A 27,580-nucleotide genomic window follows, 5' to 3' on the forward strand; every position below is an offset into this window, starting at 1 on the left:
GGCCAGGAGAGGCAGCAAAGCTATGGCAGTAAAGGAAACCTAAGGAAGGCTTCCCAGAGAAAGTGATATTTAAGCTGAGAACCAGAGGAGGAGCATGAATATGAGCAAAGACATAGTCAAGAACTTTCCCAGCAAAGATCAGTGCACCTGCAGGCCTTGAGGTGAGCAAGAGGTGGCATGTTGTAGGACCTGAAGAAGAGGTCTCGGTGAACATATAGTTAGAGGAGAGATGGAGAGGAGGTCAGGAGGGAAGGTCATGTGCATTTCTGTAGACGATTGTAGAGATTTTGAATTAGTTCTCTTGGGAAAATAAGCAAAACAAACCCATAATTTTGACATGTTTGGAATTTGATCCATTTTACAGATGGGGAAAATGAGGCTCAGAAAGGTAGAATGGGCTATAATATTTTACAGATGAGGTAAGAAAACCCAGAGAAGGGGTTTACATGAGTCAGAGAGAATAAATGGTAGAACATGGCTCTGCAGCCAAATATTCAACTCCAGGTTGGTCAGTGCTATTGCTTCCACTCTTACCTGCTCTAGGATGTTTCATTATCATCTTTGCAAACAAGGAGAGCTTGGTTTACAGCAGCTTCTTCTTCTTTTTATCTCTGCAGAGCAGAAAAGGTGTGAGGTGGGTGACTGCATTTGTGCACACATGTGTAAATGCACGTGTGTCCATGTTCCCAACACTGCTAACATTTCTGTTTCCGGCAGTTTGTCTAGCAACTTGATTTACCAGTTCACAACATCTGGGAAATTTGCAGTGTTTGCTGAGTGCACAACTAGTGAGTGGCATGTGATGACTCAGAAGCAAGTGACAATTTGAGACAAGAGGGAGAGACTCAGTGTGACTGGGTGTTCCATTCCAGCCTGTCCAAGTCAGGAGCCAGCCCTCTCTGCTGGGCTGTCTTTGGGGACCCTATGTGGTTCAGGTGGAGCTTGATAGAGGTGAGTCTGCAAAAAAGTCAAGGTCAAGGCAGCCTTGATTTCCCCCAAATTTATCCATTCAACTGCCAGGCCTTAATAAATACTAACAGCAATCATCTACTTCGTTAGTTTTTTAACTGTTCATTTGTTTAGCAACTTATCTGTGCCAGGAAGTGATCTAAGTGCTTTACATATACTAGCCCACCCAGCATGCACTATTAGTATCTCCATTTTACAGATGAAGAAATGGAGGAAGGGTTCAAAGTCAAAGGTTCAAAGTCACAGGCTACTAAGCCAGTGAGAGCTACCAGACTTCCAAAGACTCTTATTTGCATGCCCATAGTCACATTTCAAGAACTGAACTTGTAAGACATTCCTTGTTGGGGAGAGGGGATTTGATCAGGACTGGGAATGCTACCAGCTGGGTACAGCCAGCATCGACCAACTTGGCACAATTGTGTTGCCCCAAGTTAGGGCTGATACTCAGCTGCACACACTGCTATATCTGTAGCAGATGTTATGGCTGGTGTCCATTCTCATTGGTCTCACTATCTTTTCTGATTGGTCACAGGCCATCCTAATTGTTCATCATGTCCATTTTGATTACTCATAGTGTCCATTCTGATTGGTCATAGTAACATTTCTTATTGGTCACAATGACCATTCTGACTGGTCACAGCATCCATTCTGATTGGTTACAGTGTCCATTCTGACTGGTCACAGTATCCACTCTGTCTGGTCACAGCATCCATTCTGACTGGTCACAGCATCCATTCTGATTGGTCACAGTGTCCGTTCTGATTGCTCACAGCATCTATTCCGATTTATCAGAACATCCATTCTAATTAGTTGGTGTCCACGCAGTTACAGTTGTTAAATATTTTGAATTCCACTCCTCCTTTCAGTAGATCCCCTCCCAACTAAGACCCATTGTCACCCAACCCAGCATCTGTCCTCAAGGCACAGGTTCAGTTTGAGATCTAGAGAGAGGCTTGCTCATGTAAACCGTGTGGCACAGAGCTGCACAGGTGAGCGCATGACCTCACGTGACCTCACACCACCTGAAGCCTCATTCAGAGCAGTGACTTGTAGGACCTCTAATTGGGCCTTGAGTACAGTCCTTGGGGCTCCTTTCCGTCTGGTGTGCTTGTTGGCTGAAGATGGTGGCTGCATGTTCCTGGAGAAGCTTAATATAATCCTTCATGTATTCATTCATTCTGTAAATACAATATATTGAGTCCGCGCTGTTTGCCAGGTGCGGGAAAGACAGTGGTAAACCTGAAAGTCAGGATTCCTGCTCTCTCAGGCTTACATTATCATCCTCATCATTGTGTTTTATCATCCTCATCATCATTCAGACGAGAAACATACTAGCTTAATTTCTAACGGAAAGAGTCCTAATTTGTTGGTTTATTTCATATTTTAAGAGTCAACCACAATATTTAGCATTCAGTTAGGACAACTAACCCCAGCCTGTAAGGGGGCACCATCGTGATGTGAACGCACAGTTCTGCTGGGCAGGGTTTCAGGCAGGCAGCTGCAGAAGTGGAAGGAAATAGCGTCAAGTCTTGTTCCTGCTTGAAACAAGACTTGAGGCTAATTCTCATGCATAAATATGAGCCATGCCCTTGAGATGTTCTCTTTTTAGGTTTCCTCCCCACAAAAATATCTCTGTCAAAGAGATATTTTGTTGACAAATATTAGAATAAAAATATTCTAATATTTTTATTACAAACTTTTATTTATGGGTAACATGGGCATGGTATAATTAGAATATTCAAATGAGCAGAGAGAACCCAAAACTCACGAACCCAATACTCAGAGAAAATCACCGTTAATGTTCAGGATCAGGGTATATCCTAACTTATGTCTTTATAGCTATATCTATATTCATATCTATATCCAGGATCTCACTTCAGAGCTTGGGTCTGAACTATCTTAGTATAATCAACTACGTGGTTATCACCAACATTCTTAAATGTTTCTTACCCCACCTAGAAACAGGGGTGACTTACACTGTGCTGTCAGATAACACAACCCTGGCTGAGTCTGCCGCACAGAAGGGCCTGCTCCCCTATAACCTGACCCTGGACAGAGCAGCCCTGCAACGGATGGGCCCAGGGGTGCACCACCTGGAGATCCGAACCACCAGCAACAGCACCACCTCTGCAGCTTCCACAAACGTCCCAGTCTACTTCCTGGAGCCTCTGTCAGGGCTGCAGGCCTCCTGGGCTTCTGACCACTTGGAGCTTGGACAGGACCTACCGGTCAACGTCTCAGTAGCTCATGGCATCCCAGAAGAGTTGACCTTTGAGGTAACAGGACTCAATGTGTCCTTCTCCCATAAGGAAGACAGACTTGGACGGTCATCAGGGATCTACCACGTGACAGTTCCTCTTGAAGGTACTTAGGGCTGGTGGTTCCCTTTCCAAACCTTCCTCCTCTTCCCTTCTCAACTTAGACCCAAGGGTCCTGCCAGCCAGTTTTCAGGGTGCCCTGGACACAAACATGGTTAAGAACATCCAACCTGAGTCAAAAAATAAGGCAGAGACAGATACTGTCTGCCTTCATGGAGCTTGTTGTCACTGGGGTTCTCAACTCTGGCAAGTCCAACCTTTGGGACTAGATTATTCTTTGTTGTGGGGCTGCCCTGTGCACTATGGGATGCTTAGCAGCATCTCTGGCTTCTACCCTTTAGATGCCAGTAGCACCAGCCTCCCAAAGTAATGACAACCAAAAACATCTCCAGACAATGCCAACTGTCCTCTGGGGAGTAAAATCACCCAACTGAGAACCACCGAAGGAGGGTAATGGTATTCAGATTCCTGCCATCATTTCTAGTTTGGGAAACTGCAGTCCATGCCCTTGGGAGAGAGACAGGTAAAAACTGAAGAGTGGAAAGAGGGTGGGACAGGAGATTCTGTCATGGTTCTGGCTGGAATGGAGATAAGGCAACTGACTGGCTTGGGGACAGACTGGCTGGCGCCAGCCAGGGAAGGAAAACACAGCATACATTTGCATTTAATCTGAAAAGAACAGAGTCCCTGAGGGCAGCGTGGTGAGGTCAGCAGGCAGGAACCTGAAGAGGGTCCAGGTCTCCAGCCCACCCAGGGTCCAGCCCACCGATCCCTTGTCCTGGATCTCAGAGGTGTGCAAAAAAGAGGATAATACTATGCAGGTGTGGGGCTACCACACCCTTAGCAAGGGATCCGGCAAAAGAGAAGGCAGAAAGGACAATTGGTTTATAAAGGAAAACACTGGAACTTTGCCAGATGCCAAAGGTCCAGTTTGGAACAGGAAGAAGCCAGAATGAAATGAAATAACAGTGGAAAATATACATAATACATATGCTATAGCTCAAATGCAAAATAATTTTTGTCTCCTGCAAAAATGACTCAGTAGGGGATAATAGATAAAATCTCAGCATGCCGTATGACTTTATGGCTTGCTCTTAAAAGGTAAGCAGTCTTTTTGTCCCCACAAGAAAACAGATTTGGATGAGTCCTGAGGTGAAGGGGGTGAAGCGAAGACTAAGGATCCAGGTGGGACGGGAAGGCTCTCACTGTCTGGTGCCGGCCCGGCCATGGCTGACCTAGTTCTCAGGGCCCAGCACATATTTGCAGCTGCCTCTGGGCTTTCAAGGACCCCTGCTGGGTCCCTGGGCTCCAGGGCTGGGTGTTACCTGTCCTTCAGCTGGTCACATCCTCCCCACTGCTGCTGCTTCTGGACCACCAACAGGGTAATTCTCTGTTCTCCTCATCCTCACTACCTTCTTCAGCACCCTCTCTCCCCAAGGGAAACATTTGGTCCATAGAAAATTCTTCCCCTATTCCTTGTCCTGCTACCACCCTATCACATTATTCCTCAAATGCAGAAATGCAGCCCTTAACTTTCTCCTTCTCTCCCTCTTGCTCTACCTCATGTCATAGGCCATTCCTGCAAGGGCCTGAGTAAGGAGCAAGCCCATGGGGGTTCTCAACCTCAAAGAACACATATTCAGCTTTCCAAGGGTCCCCTCTGGTAACCTCTCTGGGCTTGAGAAGAAGGTGACACCTACCACCCTTCTCCATAAGGGAGGCTGCGTAGGATACATATGTGTTAGTGCTCTTTACAAATAAATCTTAAAATCCCTTTTCTCCCCTCTCCACCCTCTCTAAAATCCTGCCAGGTCTTTGGCTCAGCTACACTCTCCTCTCTAATCTCATTGATGAGCACTACTCCTCCTTTAAACTTCTGCTCTGGCCCATGCCCCATCCCATAAACCATTTCTTTGTGCCCAGAGGTTAAAGTGACTACCCACCCAGCCTGTGCACACAATACTCCCATGCTGATTCCTACTATGACTTGGCACTGTCTTGTAGGTCTATTAAGCCATAAGGCCCTCAGGACAAGAACCATGTTTCATTCATTTATGTGTCCCCAGAGCCTTGCACCATGCCTGGCACAAAACAGGGGTTCATTAAATGCTCAGATGATGAAAGATGTGGATGCTGCCATCAGGGAACTGGAGTAGCACAAGCTGGGAGAGCTGACTCAGCGTGAATTAATCAGCTTATTACAACCTTCATAATTTTTCACCTTTTGCAGGCACCTTTCGGGTCACTGTCCCGGTGAGGAATGCCTTCTCAAACTTGAGTTTGGACATTGGAAGCATCACTGTTGCAGGCAAGGGCTTTCTGCAAGGGGGTATAAAACTCGTGACCAAGAGTCCAGGGCATTACATTTGCTTGGGATCTAGTGAGGAGCTCTTCAAAACAGGACTTGCTCTTCAGACATTAAGAATTCTCTGGTCACTCTATAGAGGCAACAATGTATGCAGTAAAATATTCAGCCATTGATACAGAATTCTAAAATATCTGAGTTTGTATTAGTTGTGATGCTTTAGGCTGCAAGTAGCAGAAAGCCCAAACTCGGTGGCTTCAAGTTTAAGGCTTTATTACCTAATATACAAAAAAGTTAGGAGATAAGTAGGGTTGGTTCAGTGGTTCAGTGTCAGCAGCAAGGACCCAAGATCAGTTTATTGTTCTGCTCTACCATCCTCAGATATTTTCCCCTGCAATCAGGAGGGCTGCTACAGTTCCAGATATCACATGTCAACCCAACATTATCCAGCAGCAGAGAACCATTTCCTTCTGTGCACCTGTTTTTATTAGTGAAAAATCTTTCCTGCTAGTCCTCAGCAATCTTCCCCTTAGGCCCATTGACCACGGTAGAGCCATGTGCCCCAGCTGTAAGGGATGCTGGCAAGAAGCAGGGGTGGGTAATGTTTGTGGTGTGGGCAGCCAACAGAGCTTGAAAGTTACCTTGAATGTGTGTGCCAAGTCTCTCTGAGTAGCAAGGGACTCAAGCAGTTCAAACAGGCTTGAGTCAAAAGGAAATTTTTGTCAACTCAGGAAGTGAAAAGTCCAGGGTCTAGGTGCAGGTGGACCCAGCCATTCAGAAATCTGCCTCTATCTCTTGGTTCTATGTCACTTCACCCTGATTCCCTCTTCCCAAGCAATAGCAAGATGGCCCCACGATTTAGTCCTTCAGCCTAAAAGGAAACAAGCACCTCTTGGATATTTCCAGCAGAAATCTTGAGGCTGTCTCTCACTGGTCCAGGCTCATGTTCCCTTGTGGACACACTGATGAGACCAGGGGGCAGTGGTACTCAGTTTGGGCAGACAAGGACCACATGTCCACCCTAAGACATGTTGTAGGGATGGGTTCACCCAAATCAAGGACTGAAAGTACAGGGGGGTATGGTTCCCCAGAGAAAATATCACCTGTAGGTGCTGTTACCAAAAGAAGGGGGCATGGAGGGGGTAAAAGTTATCAGATATCCTTTTCTACATATGGCACTTGAGGCCCAGAGAAGTTAATTGACTTTGCAAAAGTCACTCAGCTAATTCATGGCAAGATCAGAGATAACAACTGTTTTTTTATTTCCTTATCCAGGATTATTGGACCATCTTCCTACTTCAGGTTAAGAAAGTCCTCTGTGTTTCACATCTTAATTTGCTCTGTATAATTTTACAAACCTTTGAAGCTCTAGTTGTCTGAATGAGATTTCACTGGAAAAGAGTTTCCCAAAGATCAGTAGTAGCCAGATCTTCAAAGATCTAAGTCACTGGAGCCTAGCGAATCACATGGAATAACCCTAAGTTCCTATCTTAATCACTACGCTTTAGTTAGACATTAATCACATTCACATTTCAGTATCTTCACAGCATATTGATTAAACATACCCTGTCCATTTTTTTAAACTTAACACACTAACACTCTTTACAAATATAGAGATTACAAAGCAATAATATATATAGCACAGCATTTAGTCCTTCTGGAGCCTTGAGAAATAGGGATTGCTTTCAGTGTTTTTTATGGATAAGGAAGCTAAGACTCAGAAAGAATAACTAACCTGCCCAGGTCACACAGCCAGTTAGAGGCCAATAGAGGATCTGGAAACACGCCACGAGGTGCCAAGGCCAGGTGCTACCAGCTTGCCCACCTCTTCTCACTCAACATTCAGTGACGTCAGTTTGGTAGCTCTTGTGGGAATACAGATGTGGGCAAAGGTAGGTTTACAGTTGTTCATATGGAAAAAGACGTGGGTTATGATTATTATAATGGCATACTCACAATTGTAAAGCTACTTTTGCCCAGTCCTAAACACCATAGAAACTAGCAAACGCTACAAATATAAATCAGGGCTCCCCACCCCAACCTCCTCAGCTGGTAGTTAAACATTCAGAGCACACAGCTGCCTGTCTGAATCTAATTCTTGTCTTTTATCTGCACTGGCAGCTGCATTACTGAAGAGGTGTCTTTAACCCAGTGGTGAATGCAGTGGTTTTGCTTTTGACCATTTCCCTGAGACCTGAATGTCTGCTGTGTTCCCCTTAACCATTTCCAAAGACAGGCAGATCCCCTGTGGCCCTTTAGCATACCTTCTGACTGTCCTTTGGCAACTTGATAAATACCACCAAAGTTTGACATCCCTTCCCACTGTGTTCACAGCTCCTTCCAGTCTCCAAGAACCATCTGGAACGAATGCCGAGGAAAAGAACATGAGTATTTTATTAAAACACAACCTCACAAGAAAAAAATGTCCAAGCACACTCTGTTTTACTTTTCAGTTTTGGTTTTTCAGTGTACAAGGAATCACCATTATTTCTTCTTCTGGAAAAGACCCAGATGGATTGAAATTAAACAAAGCATGTTCTCTATGTTAAAAGACAACAATAATATAAGATATCTAAAATGTGAACATATCTTTTAGCCATCTTGGAAATTAAACAACAACCTTCTAAAAAATATGAATGGGTAAAAGAAAAAGATCACAAGGAAAATTTTAAAATATTTCTGCTCTGGCCAAATAGTTCAGTTGGTTGGAGTGTTGTCCCATACACCAAAAGGTTGCGGGTTCAAGGCAGTGCTCAGAGGAAAATGTGTTTCTTTTAATACTCACATTAGAAAATAGGCCCAGGTTCTTTAGTTTTCATAGCAAGACTATCTTCAACTCTTTGTTGTTGACATTGCTCATGCATCCATTTATTCCATCACAAAGACTCACATTTACAGTGTTCAAGACTTGTATTAGGGGCTGGGGATACAAAGGTGAATAAATAGACATGATCCCTACCTTCAGTGAAACTTACTGGGTGAGCCTAACAAACAAATGAGCATGTAATTAAGAATTCTGATGTGTCTATCTAGAACCAATAGGGCTCAGTGGCAGCAACTAACAGAGGGTGGTCTAGCAAATGTGATCAGACAAGGACTCTGAAGAGGTGACATTAAGTGGGGACCTGAAGATAAAACAATCAGCCCTGCTGGAAAGCAACACGACAGCTTTCTGGGTGCATGGCGCAGAGAGCTCTGAGGCCCGTGTGGAGGACGGGGAGGACGTAGGAGATTACAGAGAGATGGACAGAAGTCAGACCACATGGGGTCAGGGGCTAACGTGCCAAGGCAAGAGGACTTGGGTTTTATTATCAGGCCAAGGGAGACCACTGGGGGTTGAATGCTGCTGCCGCTGCCTCCTGTTATTCCAGGTCAAGCCCTCTGGGCACGGGCTGTTCAATAGATCCTACCAGAACTGACTCCAGGAGCACACTGAATGATCCCTCTTCCTAAAATCCACATGGTCTTCACTGTTGCCCTGCTCACTTTCACTCTTCCAACTTCCCAACAGCTCTGGGGTCCTGTCCTCTGGGGGAGCTTGCCCTGATGCCAGCTCTCTGCTTTGTAGAGGTTACAACTTGGTGCCCTCCTTAGCACCAGACACAAGAGGGAGTACGTCACTAGTCTCTCTCATTTGATCCACAGCAATCCCAGGAGTCAGACGCTATCAAACCCTCGGAGGAACAGAAGCTCTGTGAGGGTTAGATACCGGCCAGGGCCAATGATCCAGTTTGCAACCTGGCTGGCCCCAAGGCCTACATTCTTAACCTGTACCCCCTCTCCTACATTCTCATAATCTTCTGGGCTCCCTCTCCTGCAGTAGTTAGCACTTTGTGGGTTTGGGGTTTTTTTTTTTTTACTTTTTAATTTTTTTTATTTTAATTTGAGAGAGAGAGAGAGAAACATCAGCTTGTCATTCCACTTATAACCAAACACAAGTCCAATTGCCTGCTGCTTTGAAAGCCAATACTCGAGAAACAAGTGCTGATGTCAGAGGGAAGTGGCTTATTTATTCAGATGCTGGCCATCCAGAAGATGGGAGACTCATGTCTCAAAGCCCATCTCCACCTCTCAGTGTAAGCAGAGATTTCTACAAGGAGGGAAAGTGGAATCAGAACAAAGAGTTGACCCCCTGATGGGAGGGGGTTGCAAAGTTCTCTACGTGCAGATGAGCACAGTCCATTCTGATCAGGCAAGTGATAGTCCGGTGTGCATCATCCTGGCTTAGTCATCCCAGCTCATGTCATCCTGGCTCCATGGCTGAAGGCCAGTAAATCTTCCAGAGCTGGAATGCCTGAAGGCTGGAATTTGTATCTTTTGAAGTTAGTTCCTAGGAGTCTTACATAAACACACTGCTTATCTACAAGCTGCAAATGAGTCAGAGTCAGCATTTACAGAAACAATGGTCGAAAGAATGGTGGGGCGGGTTGCAATTCCCCACTGCTACACATTTATTTATGTATTCATTGGTTGTCTCCTGTATGTGCCCTGACTGGAAATCAAACCCACAAGTTTGGAGTATCAGGAAACACTCTAACCAACTGAGCTACCCAGCCAGAGTAGCACTCTGTGCTCTAATCACTGGTTTCCTTGTTTGTCTTCCCTACTATTGGGTTGGCCCAAAAGTCTGTAGGGTATTTTTCCATAAAATAAAACAGAATTTTCATTTTTACAAATAACTTTACTGATTTGGTTATTTTAAGTATGATGCCTAGCTCCCATATAGGTATAATGTTGATTGTTCTCAAATTAATGTCTCAATTTGCTCACTACCAACTTCAACTGGTCTACCCAATCATGGAGCATTAGCCAGAGAGAAATCTCCAGCTTGAAATTTCACAAATCACTTTTGACATTTTGGATCATTCACATCACCTTCTCTATACAGTACACGTATCTTTTTTTGCACTTCAGTTGCATTTTTGCCTTTCTTGAAATAATAAATCATAATATGATGAAAATGTTATGTATTTTCTTCCATCTTTAATATTAAAATGGCTACACAAAAATTCATTAATTCTGGTAAGTTTTTCTTAAATGCACATATGAAAGCTGTCACAATATGATCCAACAAAATTGTTTCAAATGAAATTAAAAACAACTAAGTGCTACTAGAGCCACCTTATGGAAAAAACCAAACGGACTTTTGTGGCCAACCCAATAACTCTAAGGACAGGGCCAGGTCTACAGTGCTGTTTGTTTAGGTATCACGCACAGGGCTTGCCTAGAGCAGGCTTTGACAGCGCAGTTGAACACACGGTGGACCCTTTGCACTGAGCCCACGTTCCAACTAACGTTACTTACTCAGTGATCTGTCCTGAGGGGAGCTGGGCAGATCAGACAGGGTCTGTCTCCATTCCACACCTTGGCACAGACAGCTCTGAGGTAGAGGGTGGGGTGCCCAGGTCTCCCACAAACCAGCTGCTTTTCCTGCAGAGAGATAAAGGGGATGTGGAGGTATACGTGGAACCTGGTCGGTACGTGGATCCTTTCACAACAGTGACTCTGGCCTGGCTGGATAAGTGATGAGGATTTACACTTCCAGTGGTCATGTGGTAGGTGGCCTTTGAGTTCTGGAACTCTCCTATCTTACCACGGAGTGACGGGTAGCAGTCAGCTTTGCTGTTCTTCTTCCTACCCTTTCACAACGGCATAGTCATGCCTGACATTCTGTGTACCTTGTATATGCCAGAGGTTGCACATTCCAATGGAAATGGGAGGTAGCGGTGGCAAACCAAGGAGGGGGTGGCCCTGCAGGCAGGCAACAAGGAAATGCATCATCTGTAGAGAATTTGTCCAAGCTCTTCTCTACAAATGATTAGTGGCCAGAATAAGGGTAGGGTCCTGGGGGCTTAGAGCAGGGGACCTGAGGTGGTTGGAGCGGAAGGACCCATGGATGAATTAGGCCAGTAGGTTTGAAGTCAAGAGGAAGGAGGACCAAGATCAGCTAACAGGGCTATAAGGCAGAGGCTGGATAAAATCCCAAGTAAATGGCAAGGGTTGGAAGCCAGTGGACTGGGAAGGGATTGAGAGTGCCATGTGGAGGGCAGTGAAGGGTAAAGCAGTGACTTGCCCAAGGCTTGTTTTTATTGACCATCAGGTGCCTGGTGCAAGCTGTCTGCTGCCCTCAAAGCTCAGAAAATGTCTGAGGCCTCCACGCCAGGTGCAAAGGTTTCCAGGCCTGCTCTGTACTTTCCCACATGAAGATCTGTGACATCAGGCTCTTGTTCTTGAACAAGAACCAACGAGTCGAGGTCTTCCCTGCACAAAGCATGTTTCTGGTTTCCTGCAGGTGGGACTTGGAGACACTCATGTTGAGGATGGGGCATTCCAGGCTGCAGTGTCAGAGAACATTACTGCTGCTCTTCAAGGGGAGCAGGGTCCAGAGTGGCTTTTCCAGCTGGCCAGGTCTGTGTCCTCCATGCTGGACCAGGAGTGCCAGGGGCTGGGATCCCGGCAGCCACAGAGAACAGCGCCAGACAGAAGGTACTTGAGATGAGCACTTTTATGCCTTCTTCTGGGGCCCCCGTGGTCTGTATGTAGCTATTCGGGGTGGGGAGCAGTGTTCAGGGGTCTGTGAAGAAGCCTTTGGTGTCTCCTAAGCTGTTGACATTATTACCTCGTTCTTTTGGTCCTTTCAGTAAGTGACAGAAAACTAAGGCTGTCTCTGCTCAGCCTCATGGAGTCATGGGCTCCTAGGGTGGGAAGGGACTTGGAGTATCGCTACAGTCCTTCCTATTGAAGATGATGATACTGAGGCTAGAGGGGGAAAAAGACCTGGTTTCAGTCACAAGGTTAATGGCTTGGAGTTGGACTTAGATGCTGTCCTAACTCTGTCACCATATATATTATCACAAGCTGGTGACTGAACCTCCCTAAGCCCCAGTTTCCCACATCTGGAAAATGGAGATAATAGTATTTTCCTAATAAGGTCATAGTGAGAGTGAAATAATAATTAAATTCACTGTAACTATAGGTCGAACCATATGAAATTGCCCACATCCAATCACTTTTAATCCACCAAATGGCCACTCCATGTGTTATAAACTGTTATAAATAACTACTGCAGAACGTATGATTACTTCCGCTCCCAGTGCATGGTACGTGAATATGAATATGCACTCGCAGGCACGCAACATGTCTGCACCACACACAGCATCACGCATACCTGCTGGGCAGGGAGGAGGGAAGAAAGACTTCTCTGGTTCCCTGAAAGGTTTTCATGAAAGTACTGGGCACAGTGCAGGAAACACAGTAAGAACTTTTAATGCAAAGGAGTGGTGGTTGTCAAAGTAATTAAGTATGGAGAAGTAACAATCATTTTTTGAGCACACATTATGTGCTGTCAGGCCCTGAATTAGGGCTTTAAGGGTGTGTAAACCCCATTAAAACCCCACAAAGTAAATGGCCAGGTCCCCATTTATGTTACAGAAGAAGAGACAGGGTAAGAATTTTAGTAGCTTGCCCAGGTCCCCGTTTCTAGTAGGTGGCGAAGATGGTTCACACCCAGGTTGGCTTTTCCCCCATCCACCTCCAGCCCTCCCAGCCCTCTCTCCCAGCCCTTGGCTTCACATTAGAGCCCCCATATACAGACATACCCCCACCTGGTTCTTGGTTGCATTCACTCAGAGCATTACCTGTGATGCATTTCCCTTTGGATGTCCTTTGTTTGCTGAGCACACAGATGACACAGGACAGCAGCAGCTCCACCTGAAGTGACGAGAACCCAAAGGGGGCCGCTGTGTGTGAAGAGGGCTGCCTGGTAGGAGCAGTGGCTTTTGAAGAATGAAGCAGTCAACCCACAGTGACCTGACAGGGAGGACACTGGGACAATAACTTCCAGCTCTTTTTCTTCCTGCCCCTCATTCTCCCGCCGAATAAATCCATCGGCCAGAGGATCAGGGGCCAGTGACATCTCCATGTAGACCACCTCCAAGACGGTGACAAGGACGGTGCCTACACAGGCAAGCACAAAACTGATCATTTTCTGAGTTTCCCTTCCAGAACATTCTAACAAGAGTCCCCTTGTATACTGGCCTGTTCTTTCCTCTATCCAAGCCTGTATACACCCTGAGCTAATGGCAGACACACAACAATCTGCAGCTGCCATGAAAAACTGCTTGATGGTTAGACTGAGCAAACTGTGACTAGCCGACTGTGAGAAGGGTTGTTCATTTGCATCTGTGCTGTCCCAAGTGGTTTCCACTAGCCATGTCCAGCTACTTACATTTGAGTTAAAATGAAATAGCCCTGGCTGGGCAGCTGAGTTGGTTAGAGCATTATCCCAATGCTCCAGGTTGGACATTCCACCTCTGGTCAGGGCACATACAAGAATCAACAAATGAATGCATGAATACGTGGAATAAGTTGATAGGTTTTTTTCCCTGTCTCTCTCCCTACCTTTCTCTCTCAAATCAGTAAATAAAAATCATAATAAATTAAATGAAAATTAACAAAGTTAAAAATTCAGTTCTCTAGTGGTACTGGCCACATTCCAAAGGCTTAACCATCACATTTGGTGAGTGGCTACTTCATTGGACAACACATTAAAGATGTTTCCTTCAATGCAGAGAGTTCTGTGGGGCAGTGCTGAAATAATATTCTTAGTTTGTCTGTGCTGCTGCCAAAGCCAGCCCCTGTCCAGCCCCTCAGTAGGGCTTTGTGGCTTAGAAAGCACATTCCTCAGAAGCCCCTGAAGGCTTAGGGTGGGAGTCAGTGGATGAGGAGGAGGCATCCTTGTCCCCAATCTCTCCAAAGGCACGCAGGGACCCCAGCCTGCCACAAGATCTGCCATCCGCACTGGGCGGGCAAAGCAATGTGATTTCTGAATACCATGCCATTCTGGTCACAAGTGCCACCCTGAGATGTGACTTGTTTTGAAATGATGCCAAAAGTTTTATGGATTTAATTTGAAGATTTGGGGAAAACTGAAACATTCTGTATTAGTGTCCTATGGCTGCTGTAACAAATTACCACAAATTTAGTGGCTTGAAACAACACAAATGTATTATCTCACAGTGCCGGAGGCCAGAAGTTTGAGAGGAGTCTCACTGGGCTGTGGTCAAGGTGTTGGCAGAGCTGTGTACTGTCTGGAGGCCTAGGGAAGAATCCACCCTTTGTATTTTCCAGCTTCTACAAGTTGCCTAGGTTCCTCTCACCATCTTCAAAGCCAAAAGCTTAGTGACTTCAAATCCTGCCCCTACTCCCTTCCCCTCCTTTCTTCTCTTTCCCCTCTCCCTCTCCACCACTCCTGCCTCCATCGACTCTGACTCTCCTCCCTCCCTCTTATAAAGACCCCTGTGATCATAGTGGTTTCACCTGCTTAATCTGGGACACTCCATCTCAGAATCCTTAACTTAATCAAATCTCCATAGTGATTTTGCCGGTCCCTTTTGCCATGTGAGATAACATATTCATAGGTCTCAGGAATTAGTATGTGGACATCTTTGGGAAGCCATTATTCTGTCTACCATATGTTCTATGAGGCAAAGAAAGGTCTGTGGGCTTTGAAAAACCCCAGAGGAGTCTGGTCCCTTTCTCTGACCCTAAATCTTTCTAAAACTGTTTCAGCAAACCACTGGAATTACATTTCCTGTCCTTACCTTCCTCCCTCTGTACCAAGGTCAGAGAGCATGTGCTGAGGTCACTGTCTGCAGTCACTACCACCCTGGGGGACGTGCAGAGGGTACAAGAGATGGCCTCGGTGCTGAGAGAGGTGATCCATCGCAGTTAGGAGCTCACGCCCTTGGCCCAGGTGAATAGTTTCTGGCCACTGAGCCAAGCCATGGGACATGTACCTCTCTGGTGCATGACAACTCACCCCAGCACAGGCAGCCAAGATTTCCACCATCTCTTTCCAAAAGTCCTATAAGGGTGATGCTAAGGGAGGAAAAGTGCTCTGTGTCTCCTTCTGGGTGTGATGGTCTGTGTGCTTACACATCACACTCTGCCAGTAAATTTAACTAATTATTGGGTGGTTAAGTGTGTGTCCAGACAATGCTACTGACCACCCATGTCTCCCACTTCAGTGCACAGCAGCCTGACACCCAGCCACCAGCTCTAGCCTTTCTTTCATTTCTGACATCTACCCCCCTCCAACCCCTGCGTACTGCCTCCCACATGGAGGCTTGAACATGTCAGGGAATCGATACTGTGGTCAGTGATGAATTGGCTGGGGCACATATACCCCAGCTTCCCCGCCCCTCCTGGTGGGTAACTCTCACCCATCCATCTATCCATTCATTCACCCATCCAGTCAATGAATGTTTACTGAAAGCCTACTATATTCTGGGCATTTTGCAAGACAGTCTGGAAAGGATCCCAAGATGGACCAGGCTACTCTACTGGGGAGGGCACACCCACCTCGAGTTGGTGATACAAGCAGCTGATGTGATGCGCCTGGCCCATATTTTCCCTAGTTTGGGTCCCCACCTTGTTCCCCTCCCTTCTAGCCCCCATCCCATGAATCCTGGGGAGGGGCTCATGCTCTTTTTCCTTCCCCTTTGGACGAGCCCAGTGGGGGGCCAGCCAGGCTCTGCAGCATGCCAGTGAGGCCCTGTTGGCAGTGAATGTCAAGGCCCATCCTGAGGACCAGAGGCGCCAGGTAGCCACCAGGGACCTGTTTCAGGCTGTGGGCAGCATGCTAGAGGCTTCCCTGAGGGACAGACTCGAAGAGCCTTTGGAAGCCAATGGCAGCCAGATAGGTGTCCCAGCCCAGAAGCAGACCTCACACCTACGATGTGCCCAGCTCACACCAGCATTTCTAGATGGATCTTTCACCACATCTTGCAGATGAGGAAACTGAGACATGGAAATTAAAGTCCTTTCTAGGGAGCTGAAGGAAGGTTCCAGAGACCATAACTTCTGGGAGTCAGTGTGGTATAGCAGGCCAAGAGCAGGCTCTGGCAGGAGGCAGGATGAATTCGAATGCTGCATCTGTCGCTTACCTATAACTGCCTCACAGAATTACTCATCTGAAGATGAAAAGGGTTCATGTAAGGCAAGTGTTAGAAGTTTCATAAGTGCTTACTCTTTGTTCTCCCAATTAATGGCATCCCATCATGGTCTCTGCCTCACTCAGTCCCTGTCGAAGGTCCCACACCAGCCTGTGACAGTAACCAGAGGTGATACATAGACAGGTCTCTTTTGTTTTATCTCCTCCCTCTTCTCTCTCTAATCTCTCTTTCCTTTCTCTTATTTTCCTCCCTGTCTTCCTTCTCCTTCCTCTCTCCTCTCCTTTCTCCCTCTCCTTTCTACACACCCCTGCTTTCTTTTCCAGGTGGCTACAGTGTCCCAGCTGCTCAGAGCTGTGGAGCATGTACAGTCTGCCCTCCTGCTGGGGAGACTGCCCAGGCGCCTTCCGGCCACACTGGCCACACCCTCCATCTTGGTGTATAGAAACAGGTAACAGCCATACTGTGGGTCTCCAAGAAAGCCTGTCCCCAGATCTGGCTTGTTCCACACCCACATCTCAAAACCCTGTGACAGGCAGAGCCCAGGAGACCAGCCTTGCAGGTGGGAGAAGTGACAGGACTTAGAAGTGAGAAGGGCTTTTCAATGAGAGATGTCCCTGTGTTGGGTTGACCTCTTGGATCATGGAGGCAGTTTCCCAGAGCAGCATGCTGATCAGAGCTCGGTTTTGAAACCAGATCTCCAATTTATCCAGATGGGACAAGGTCAAAGGCTGTAAAGATGGGGTTGGGAGCCCATGACATCAAAAGTCAAGTAGGCAGGGGAGATAATCCTAGACAAATGTCCACATCAAAGCTCATTTATTCATCCAACAAAATATGTACTGACCACCAGTATGTTCCAGACACTGTTCTAGATATTGGGGGTAAAGCAGTAAACAAAGCTGGCTAAAGCCCTGTCCTCCAGGGCCTCCAACCCAGGGTAGGGGTATCGCCTGCCTTTCATACTGCTACTGACACAAACATGTGAAACCATATCAGGGGGGTCAAAAGAGAGCAGCCTATTCTGATGGTCACACAGTCCTCCCTATAGTGTAATGAACGGTCACATATTCCTCTGACACAGACTTTCTCCTTCCTCCCAGCACCTCTGTTCTCACCTCATGACCAGAATTCAGCCCCGGAGTTTGCAAGGCTCCTCTGTGCACATTGCTGCTGCCAGCTCTGTGACCTTCACCCTGCCTGCTGCCTCCTCCCTTGGCTCCTTGGAGGATGGTCAACAGCCTGTGGACATAAGGGTAACAACAGTAATATCCTGCTTGGGAATAGCCCTTTACAATCAATCTACAAAGCACTTACACAGCATTTGCTCAGTTATGTTGACTGATAACAACCCTGTCAATTACATAGTATCATGATGCCCATTTGACAGATGAGGTTCCATGACTTGCCCAAGGCCACAAGTAAAAGTGGGAGAGCTGGGACTCAGACCCAGGCCTTCTGGTTCCCAAATCAACTTCATTCCATAATTAGGAAATAGCAAACCTAGGGTTTGCTATTTTCCATTCCCAAATTAGTGCACACCTGACTCTTTGCTCCTTGCACCCCAGTGAAAATGAACAAACTTCTCTCTCTTAGAGACTTGTTGGTTTTGCCAGAAGAAAGACTCATACTGTTCTACAGTCTAGTAACTGCTCAGCTATAGCCAGTCTGACTGGGTTCTCTAGGTCCAGCTTTCAGAAGCTACAGACCTGACACGTAGACACCCACCAGAAAAACCAGCAGCAGCTAAAGGCAGGGCCCCAATTTACCCTTAAAGGCAAGGGCCACTTGTCCATCTCCTCTTAGGAAACCTCATGACTTCACATAGGGACCTCTTCACCTTTCAATTTTGGGGCACCTGGGCCAAAACTCCTTGTTCTTAATTTCGGATGATGAGTTTCCCAAAGAGCTCTTTCCCAGCCCAAGGGCACTTTGATGTCATTGGAACTGTCAGTGGCCTCTCTCTGACCAGCCCTGGTGGACAGTTCGTACCCATGAAGAATCTGTCAGAGAATATTAAGGTGGATGTTGGCGATGCGTGTAGATGGTGGATGTTGTAGATGAGGTAGAAGTCAGGTGGCCCTTTGTCTTCTTCAACTTGGTTGGGACTAACAGTTGGTTGGCTATGAAAAATATATATTAAGGAGGAGAATTATTAAAAATGATCCAATTTTAAACATTGTATTTTAACTTGAAACTATAAAAGTACATCATTATAAATTTTGGGTATACAACTAAAAAGTTTCTTTAAATCTGTTGTTTGGAATTTTAATCATCTTCATTACATAACATAGCCTCTGAAAGGTCCAGTTAGATTTCCTTTTTAGTTAATGAAAACTGTAAGCACACCACAGTGCCATATGAGTTCAGATTCTTGGAAGAGTTTAACGATTTTTTCTAATCCTTTACAGTTTTCACATCAATGACTAATTCAATAACAATTTTTAGCAACTCATCTTTATTATCTTCTCAAAACAGTCAACTTAAGTTTTTATGCACATCATTCTTTTCACACTCCTACTTTGTCACTGTGTGAAATGCATGATCAAAACTGACCTTTAGCGTCACAAGCACAATGGACATAGGCAGGTTTGGGCACGAGCAGGTCAGACACAACTGCTCATCGGTGAGCGCGTGCCTTGACCGGTAGGAGAGGGCTGCCAGGATTACTGCAGAGACGTTATTCGTCGGGTTCTCTAGAAGCAGGATTTGAGAAAGAACTTTCAGTGCAAGATGCTTCCTAGAGATCAACTACCTGAGAAGAGAAAACAAAGAAAACGGGACTGGGCAGAAGTCAGTGATTACAGATGACTCGAATGCAGATCTCACACAGCCTCAGTCAGTCCAGAGGGAACCCTGCAGCAAGTATTAGCCATCTGGGTTATAGTAATTGTGTTTGTCATTTTCTGTATCTTATGTTGTTTTGACATCTTAAAAATCTTACTGGTGAGGAGGGACTGTCCCTCCCAGGGCCAGCCAGTCCTTAGAGATAGCAAAGGGCTCATGCCTTTCACAGGCACGCCAACTGATCCTGAGTCTCTACCCCAGCTATCCCCTTTATCTAATGCTCACATGCCAAGCCAGTATTCAACCTTGACCAAAATTACCCCAGGGCCAGGTACCAGGCAATTAGAGACCACCCCTGCAGCCTAAGCCAGCCAGAATTATTCAGACTGGTCAATCCTAAACTGTTCGCTCTGTCCTGTGTTCCTTCCCTTTGGAAACCCTAACAAAGGCCAAGGCTAGGGCTTTCCATCGCCATGTCAGCCTCTGCCTCCTGGTCGGCACTTCCCCTGCAGCCCTGTGTGGCATGGCAGGTCCTCACTCCTCAGGAAATGCATGTAACACATTTTTATTTAAATGGCATTGACCTCTCCATGTCCTCATCACTCAGTTGCTTCCATAAATTAAAATCCCAATGGGACAAGAGTATCCTGCATCGGGCCAATATGCCTGGACCTTATACCCTCCTCCTTGCTCGGCCACTGAATGCAGGTGGCCCCAGGAAGAGAGGCCCTGAGGACAGGTGAGTCTGCAGCTAGGACAGACCCTGAAAGACCTGGGAGCTGGAGCCTGTCTACTGACTCCACTCCTTGGGATTGGGCAGCAGGTCCTTCCTGCAAGGCGGAGATGGGCAGTACATTGGGGCCTCTACCACAGAGGGCTACCAGGAGTAAACAGTGTGCAATGGGCATACATCAGTCTGTTTTAAAAAGGGAATGGAGAGTATTAGTTAATGCACAGAGCTGATTAAATGGAGAAAGGTTATGAGAATTTCTGATGTAAGAATGATAACAGAGTAAGAGCAACTATTATTGCATGTTATTGTGTATCTGGCACTTGGCTAAACATTTTATGTGCAATATCATTTTTAATACTCTCAATGAGTCTAGAGTCTATGTGTTCTATGAATGACAGGAACTGAGACTCAGAGTGGTTTGTTAATTGGCCAGAAGTCCCAGAGCTAATACAGGGTGGAGTCAAGAACCAAACAGAGGTCTCTCTGCCTCTACAACCTGTGCTCTAACTCACACATACTTGATCAACACTGTCATCAACACCACCACTAGTTCACAGAAAGGCACCTCTGTGTGAATTAGAAAAAGCCTCTGCTCTTTCTGTGCAGACGCAGCCCTGAGCTGGAGTGCACAGCTTGACGACCATGGTAAGTTGAATAAAGACCCCCGAGATGTCCACGTTCTCATCCCCGAACCTGTGAATATGTCAAAAGGGACTTTGCAGATGTGACTAAAGGATCTTGAGTTATAGAGATGATCCTGGATTATCTAGGTCGGACCAATGTCATTACAAGGTCCTTACTAATGGGAGGCAGAAGGGGAGTTGATCCCAGAAGAGAGAAAGGCAATTTGATTACAAAAGCAAGAGGGCAAGGTGATGGGAAGAAGGAGCTATGAACCAAGGGATGTGGGAAAAGGCAAAGAAATAAATTCTCCCAAAGAGCCACTAGAAGGAACCAGCCCTGCCGACTTTAGACCTGTGAAACTGATTTTGAACTTCTGGCCTCCAGAACTATGAGATAAATTTGTGTTGTTTCAAGCCACCAAGTGTGTGGTCACTTGTTACAGGAGCTGTAGGAAACTAATAGAATGAGCAAAGCACAGAGTGGATTCCAGTTCCCCAGGTGCTCACCCTGCCCTGCTCTGAACAGCAACCCTGATGCTAACTGGCATTCACATCAGTACACCCTGGATTTGATTGTTTCTGATGACAGATCCTGCTGCCCTGGCTTTCGGAAGGACACAGTGAGCCAACTGTGCTGAATCTGACCAGTCCTAAAGCTCTGTGGGTGAACCTGACTTCAGTGGGGGCAGCTTTGGGGATCCAGCTGCACTGGAGACCTGACATCCCACTCACACTCAGCCTGGGCTATGACTACCACCCCAACGAGACCAGCGACAAAGCCAAAGCTCACCTTCTACCAATGGTTGCTCCAGGTAGTCACATCATTGGGTCAGCTCCTCAAGCTGCTTCCTGGGAATGCAACCAGCTCAAAACTTAAGAATCAGAAGTCACGGGGGCGTGTGTGTGTGGGAGAATACCTGCTACATTAGGCACTTATTTTTGTTGTTAGTATCATTACTGTCATTATTAATAGGTGAGCACTAACTATATGCCCTGAACAAGCAGACAAGCACTTACAGAACTGACCTCATTGCAACCCTCACAACAACTCTCAGGGACGGGGACTAATGACATCTCCGCTTTCCAGATAAGAACAGAGAGGTCAAGTAACTGGTCCCAAGTCACACATTCAAGAAGGGACAAAGTCAGAATCTGAGCCCTCACCTGTCTGACTTGGCAGCCGTGCTCTGTACACTAACCTGGGAGAGCCTCTTCTACGCTCCTGGTCTCAGGAGGAGAGGGTACTCCTAGGACACTAGGGAAACCATTGGGGCTGGCTTCCCTGCGAAGTCCCCTGTGAAGTCACCTCAATCTCCCTCTTCCATGATGTTCATCAGCCCGGTCTCCCAAGGCTTCAGGCTGACCCTGAGCCCCCTTTCCTGCAGATGGGCTGTCCACATGGATCCTGAGCCCAGAGGACCTGCATTTTGGAGAAGGTGTCGACTATCTGACTGTGATCCCCAAGTCTGACCTGGAGCCGACCCCGGGCAGAGACATCACAGTTGGCATCACCACCTTCCTTTCCCATTGTGTGTTTTGAGATGAGGTGCAGAGGACTTGGGACAACTCTGGGTGCCAGGTAAGGAGAGGGAAGAGAAGAAGACAGAGCAGCTTGCTTGGGTGTGTCCTGCTCCTTTAGGGTCCTGTTTTAGTGCCTCTGGGGATCCATCTTCAGCCCCTCCATGGGCCTCTGCATGTGCGCCTGGAACCCAACACCCACTCAGTGAAGTTAACCCCTCCTTCAGATCCCACCTGAAGCGTTGCTCCCAGAAACTTCTCCATGCCCTGGTTCGGTCAGACTTCCTACAGTGAACTCGCAGCACACAGGCCCGCCTCCTCCACACACTAAGCAGAGTGGTAGTTCTACACCCACTCAGGAGACCACTGAAAGATGTCTGTTCCTTCAGTGCACTGGGAGTCACTTGGGACAGGAACAACACGCTTTGTTCACTATTAGGAACAAATGACCTCTGAATGAACGGACAAATGACTGGGAAGCCCTGCTGACTCTGGGTTGCTGAGAGGGGCCAGAGTGTCATTTCCAAGGAAATGAACTCATGGCTGAGTCCTTTATTCTATGCCAGGTGCTGTGTTCCATGCTTTCTTGTGTTCTCTCATCAAATCTTCACATTAATCCTCTAAGAGAGTTGGTATTCACATTTTACAGGTGGTAAAACAAAGGCTCAAGAAATTCAACTAACTTGCCCCAAATCCCTCATCTAGTAGGTAGGGGAGTGGGGACTCAAACACAGATCTGTTTCCAGAGAATAAGCCTTGGCAATATGGGCACTGATTCTCCGGAGCCCAGCCCATTCTCACTGGTCCCCTGGATGGTATGTGGCTCTGTTAATTGCAATCAAACCCTTGTCTCAGATCAGCTCAGCTCTGCCCCCCAAAAGGAAAAAACTGTGACAGTGTCTTGGCAGTAGACATTGGCTTTGAGGCCATCAGAAGCCATCTCTGTGTCATCAGGGTTCCCTTCCCCTTCCCCTTGCCATTGTCCATGCTATTCTCTCCCTGAAATCTTACCTACAACAGCTGGTGAATTCCTATTCACCCTTCAATCTCTCACTCCAATGCCTCCTTCCTTGGAGAGCTTCTCAGATGTCTGGAGTCTCCCTCTATCAGATTCCCCAGCACTTCATACCCTCCTTAAGAACAGCAACCTCCATATCTAGTTGAAATTGATCACACATCTGTCTCTACCTACAGGACTATGAATATCTTCCTTCATTTATTTTACAAATAGTCACCGTGTGCCAGGCCAACTGGTGGGAATATAAAGGTGAGGAAAACCAGTGAGCTCTCAGCCTAGCAGAGGACACAGATAAGAAGCAAATGGCACAACATCAAATGATGGCAGTCACAAGTAGTATAAAAAGCCAGGTTGCAACAGAGTCACAGAAGGGGACTCGGGGACAAGCTCCTTCCAGGTTTGTTGCTGCTGCAGCTGCAGTTTCCATGTCAACTCCCACCCTGGCTTCCATTGCCACACAAAGGGAGTTCCCCAAAGCTTCAGGAAGAGATGAGGGTGCACTGAGATGTCCAAGGCACAGCAGGTTCCCCACAGTTGTAGCACAGGCCCTTGTTCCTTGTGAACAAGACCCTGGGTGCGTTGTGACCTTCTACAGTCCATGCTCCCAAAAGCTGTCTGATCCCCATGTGCCTGGCCGAGTGCAGCCCTCAGATGCTCGGGGCTCAGAAAGTGGGGTGGTGCAGCGGTGGGCGGCATGGGCTCTCACATTAGATAGACTTGGGCCCAATCCCACTTCATCAATTCTAGCAAGGTGACCTGGAATGAGTCACCTCCCTCCCCCTTTGAGTTTTCCCATCTGAAAAATGAGGATAAAGGCTACTTATAGTTGGGGTAGGACCTGGACGAGATTAGGAATATAAGTACTTAGTGTGGTGTCTGGCACACAGTAAGCACTCCATATGTTACAGAGATTGCTATGTTAGCCAATCTGACCATAGAGAAGACAAAACTATATAAAATGGAAATCAAAGAAACAATGAACATGGGATTCAGCATGTTGGTTGAGTTCAACAGCGATGAACTGGTCACTCTGGATGTCCTCTCAGCACCTAGCCTGTTGCCTGGCCCAGAATTAGCATTCAACAAATAGCTGTACAGTAAACGAGCATCAGGTGGGACAATGGGCTGTAATGATATACACCAAGGTGTGATGTGATTGGTTGTGGAGGATGGGGGACACAGGGGACTTTAGTTTTAACTGCAATACTCACCTAAGAAAGGCAAAGCAGACTGACAAGATGGACACTTGCCCTTTGAGAATGAAGTGTGCAAAGATAATATTCCCATTCTAAAATTATGTTTTAGTTAAATGAAAAAATCCAAACAGAATCCTGAAGCTGGTCACACAACAGGCTCTCCGGCCCCTCCCTAGGACAGTATCCACTCCTCATCATTCCCTCCGGGCTCAGACAGTTCAGGGGTATGATTGTATTTCCACCAGGGCTTCTTTGTGGTTGCAGGTGGGACCACGGACCACCCCCTCCCAGACACACTGCCTCTGCAATCACCTTACCTTCTTTGGAAGCATATTCTTGGTGATGCCCAATGCCATAGATGTCCACCAGACCAGGGAGCTCTTTGCCACCTTTGAGGACAACCCTGTGGTTGTGGCCACTGTGGGCTGTCTCTGTGTGGCCTATGTGCTGGTGGTGATCTGGGCAAGGAGGAAGGATGCTCAGGATCAGGCCAAGGTGAGATTGGATGGTCCTAGGGAATAGGAGGGAGGAGCAGGCATGAGCCCTTGTGGGAGCTCCAGGGAATGGAGCCCAGATGGGGAGCCAAGAGGCTAGTTGTAAATCTAGGCCTTGGCCCCAGAGTCATCTCAGGCAAGCTGGCCCCCTAGCCTCTTCATCTGTAAAAATGTCCTTTTCATCACATCATCACAAGGATTATAATACTATTTATTAAGGATTTACTCTATGCTAGGCCCCAAGACCACCCTCAAGTTCAATGATTTGCCAGGAGGACTCAAAGAACTCAGAAAAGCTGTTATACTCATGATTATGGCTTATTACAGTGAAAGGATACAAATTAAAATAATCAAAGAAAAGAGACCACAAGAGATCAGGCAAGAACTTCCAGCGGTACTCTCCCAGTAGAGTCCTATGAGCACACTTACCATTATTTCTCATAGCAATGACATGTGACAATATATGCAAAATATTGCCACCAAGAAAAGCTCACCTGAGCTTTGGTGTCTAGCGTTTAATTGGGGGCCAGTCACATAGGTATGGAGCGTCCACATGACTGACTTTCACTAGTCTCCAGCAAACCACCCCCATTCCCGCCAGGAGTCAAACAAGACCCACAGCTTTCACCAAAGTCACACTGTTAGCATAGACTATCTGCTGTGGCCCAGGGCTCCAGGTACTCAAAGGCACTCTTATAATGCTGGATCTTCTCAGGACTTACAGGTTATCTTTCAGGATCTGGCGGAAGAGCCAGTCCCTTCTATAAAATGTGCAGGGTTTGGACAACCTAAGCTTGTTGAGTTCACCCTTTACTGCACAATCCCTGAGTCATCTCACAGAGGAGGCATCCAAGGACCAGAGAGTACAATTAACTGGTGGAAAGCCACCCTCCTGGGAGCCAGAACTCAAACCCAGAACTGCCTGACAATAAAACAGGTGTGAGGACAGAAACAAGATCAAACAACAAACTACAACAACGTTCTGATTACTTTTGCAATATATGCTCCCCATCTGACACATAATGAGTCTTCAATAAATATTTGTTAGTGTCTGAGTGAGCACATAAATGCATGCAAGTATGCAGTCACAAAGCTCTGAGACATTCTCCATTCTGTCCTCCCTACACACACCACACCTCTTAAATGTTAAGATGATATGAAACTTAAGATAAATAGTTGCAGCATTTATAGTGCTGTCTTTGATTCACCCAAGGGATTAAACATTAATACTTCAAGTACCTCAGCTGTAGGTTGGTTCCCACAGAGCAGACTCTGATGGAGTTGAGCATGCAAGGTGTTCTTCAAGGAGTGTCTGGGATCAGCCCATGGGAAGGGAGGGGAGGGAGGGGAGGAGACAGGAAGAACCAAGGGAGAAGCTGAGCTGGAATGCAGCCTGCCGACAGCCCGGCCGCCTCACGGAGAATGCTGGAGCTCCCAGAGCTGGGTCGAGATGCCCAGGTCTTGATCACACCCAGGCACCACATCAATCTGCCATTGGTCACTGGCCTCCTCAGGAGGGTGCACGACCTCAGCAGAGGTGGCTCTTGCACCCCTGACAACAGGACCTCAGCAACTGGGACAACAAGCCTTTGATTGACAAATCTGAGCAGCTCATCACAGAGCCCCCTGCAGCCTCTGGCCAACTCTAACTTTTTAAAATATTTTAATTTTTTGCTTAACTACCTCAACACTCATTCTTTTTAAATTCCCTTAGAAGAGACTTCCGCCAAGATGGAGGTGTAGGTGGAAGCACTGCACCTTCTCACACAACCAAGTTTAAAAACAATAAAGTTTTAACAACAAAAACGCAGCCAAACCACAGAAAATTGAACTACAGGGAAGTCTGACAACAACGAACCCTTCAGCCAAACCAGTAAGAGGGGCAGAGCCAGCAGCAGAGCGGGGTCGGGCAGGAAAGATCCACCAGACCGACCTGGGTGCGCGACCCAGGTGCACCAGCAGCTGTGGGCGGATCCCAGGTGTGGAGAAGCCAGCGGACCCACTGAGGGTGCGGGGCAGTGGACTCACTGAGGGCTGACCACAGTCACACATTCGAGCGCAGATAAACCTGAAAAGGAACGAAGCAGTGAGACAGACCGTGCAGGCCCCAGTGGCGAAAGTGGCAGAGGGGACCACCATTGTCCCTCTCTGACCCCGCCCCCACATACAGCATCACAAACCAGTGACCTGGGTGGCCCCGCTCTGGTGAACACCTCCTTGTATGTAACAGGCAGGAACAGATCAAAACATGGCTCAAGAACAACTCAGAGCCCCAGAGCCCATAAATCTAAGCGAACAAGAAATTGCCAACCTATCAGAGGCACAGTTCAAAACACTGGTGATCAGGATGCTCACAGAACTGGTTGATTATAGTCACAAATTAGAGGAACATATGAAGGCTAAACTAATTGAAACGAATGGAAATGCACAGGAAACCAATAGTAATGGAAAGGAAACTGGGACTCAAATCAAAGGAATGGTCCAGAAAGAGAAAAAAATGACCAAACAGAAAAGGATGAAGAAACAAGAATTCAAAAAAATGAGGAGAGGCTTAGGAACCTCCAGGACATCTTTAAACGCCCCAACACTCGAATTATAGGGGTACCAGAAGGGGAAGAGGAAAAGCCACGAGTGGAACACTTATTTGAACAAATTATAAAGGAGAAT

General features: G+C 46.8%; 2 protein-coding genes across 2 annotated transcripts in view; one reads left to right on the forward strand and one right to left on the reverse strand.

Annotated features, from left to right (window-relative positions):
* BCO1 (beta-carotene oxygenase 1) overlaps positions 1–24,859 on the reverse strand; it is an 88,426-nt gene extending 63,567 nt beyond the window's left edge. The window contains exons 1-8 of the mRNA XM_053666566.1: positions 24,737–24,859; positions 19,101–19,299; positions 18,537–18,667; positions 17,663–17,786; positions 13,230–13,548; positions 10,897–11,022; positions 7,857–7,950; positions 535–611 (exon numbers count right to left, since the gene is read on the reverse strand). The gene's annotated coding sequence lies outside the window, so the exon portion shown is untranslated. The remainder of the gene's footprint in view (positions 1–534; positions 612–7,856; positions 7,951–10,896; positions 11,023–13,229; positions 13,549–17,662; positions 17,787–18,536; positions 18,668–19,100; positions 19,300–24,736) is intronic.
* LOC119047016 (polycystic kidney disease protein 1-like 2) overlaps positions 1–27,580 on the forward strand; it is a 78,406-nt gene that overhangs the window by 18,275 nt on the left and 32,551 nt on the right. The window contains 17 exon segments of the mRNA XM_053666783.1: positions 723–862; positions 865–967; positions 2,929–3,333; positions 5,518–5,595; positions 7,927–7,980; positions 11,033–11,112; positions 11,114–11,147; positions 11,693–11,763; positions 11,885–12,051; positions 15,187–15,346; positions 16,109–16,297; positions 16,871–16,995; positions 17,674–17,801; positions 18,435–18,565; positions 21,277–21,499; positions 22,073–22,266; positions 24,684–24,927. Of these exon segments, the coding sequence (XP_053522758.1) occupies positions 723–862; positions 865–967; positions 2,929–3,333; positions 5,518–5,595; positions 7,927–7,980; positions 11,033–11,112; positions 11,114–11,147; positions 11,693–11,763; positions 11,885–12,051; positions 15,187–15,346; positions 16,109–16,297; positions 16,871–16,995; positions 17,674–17,801; positions 18,435–18,565; positions 21,277–21,499; positions 22,073–22,266; positions 24,684–24,927 (2,526 nt within the window).

The sequence above is a fragment of the Artibeus jamaicensis genome, unplaced genomic scaffold (genome assembly GCF_021234435.1).
Source record: "Artibeus jamaicensis isolate MK-2021 breed Jamaican fruit bat unplaced genomic scaffold, CSHL_Jam_final contig_464, whole genome shotgun sequence".
Lineage (NCBI taxonomy): Eukaryota > Metazoa > Chordata > Mammalia > Chiroptera > Phyllostomidae > Artibeus > Artibeus jamaicensis.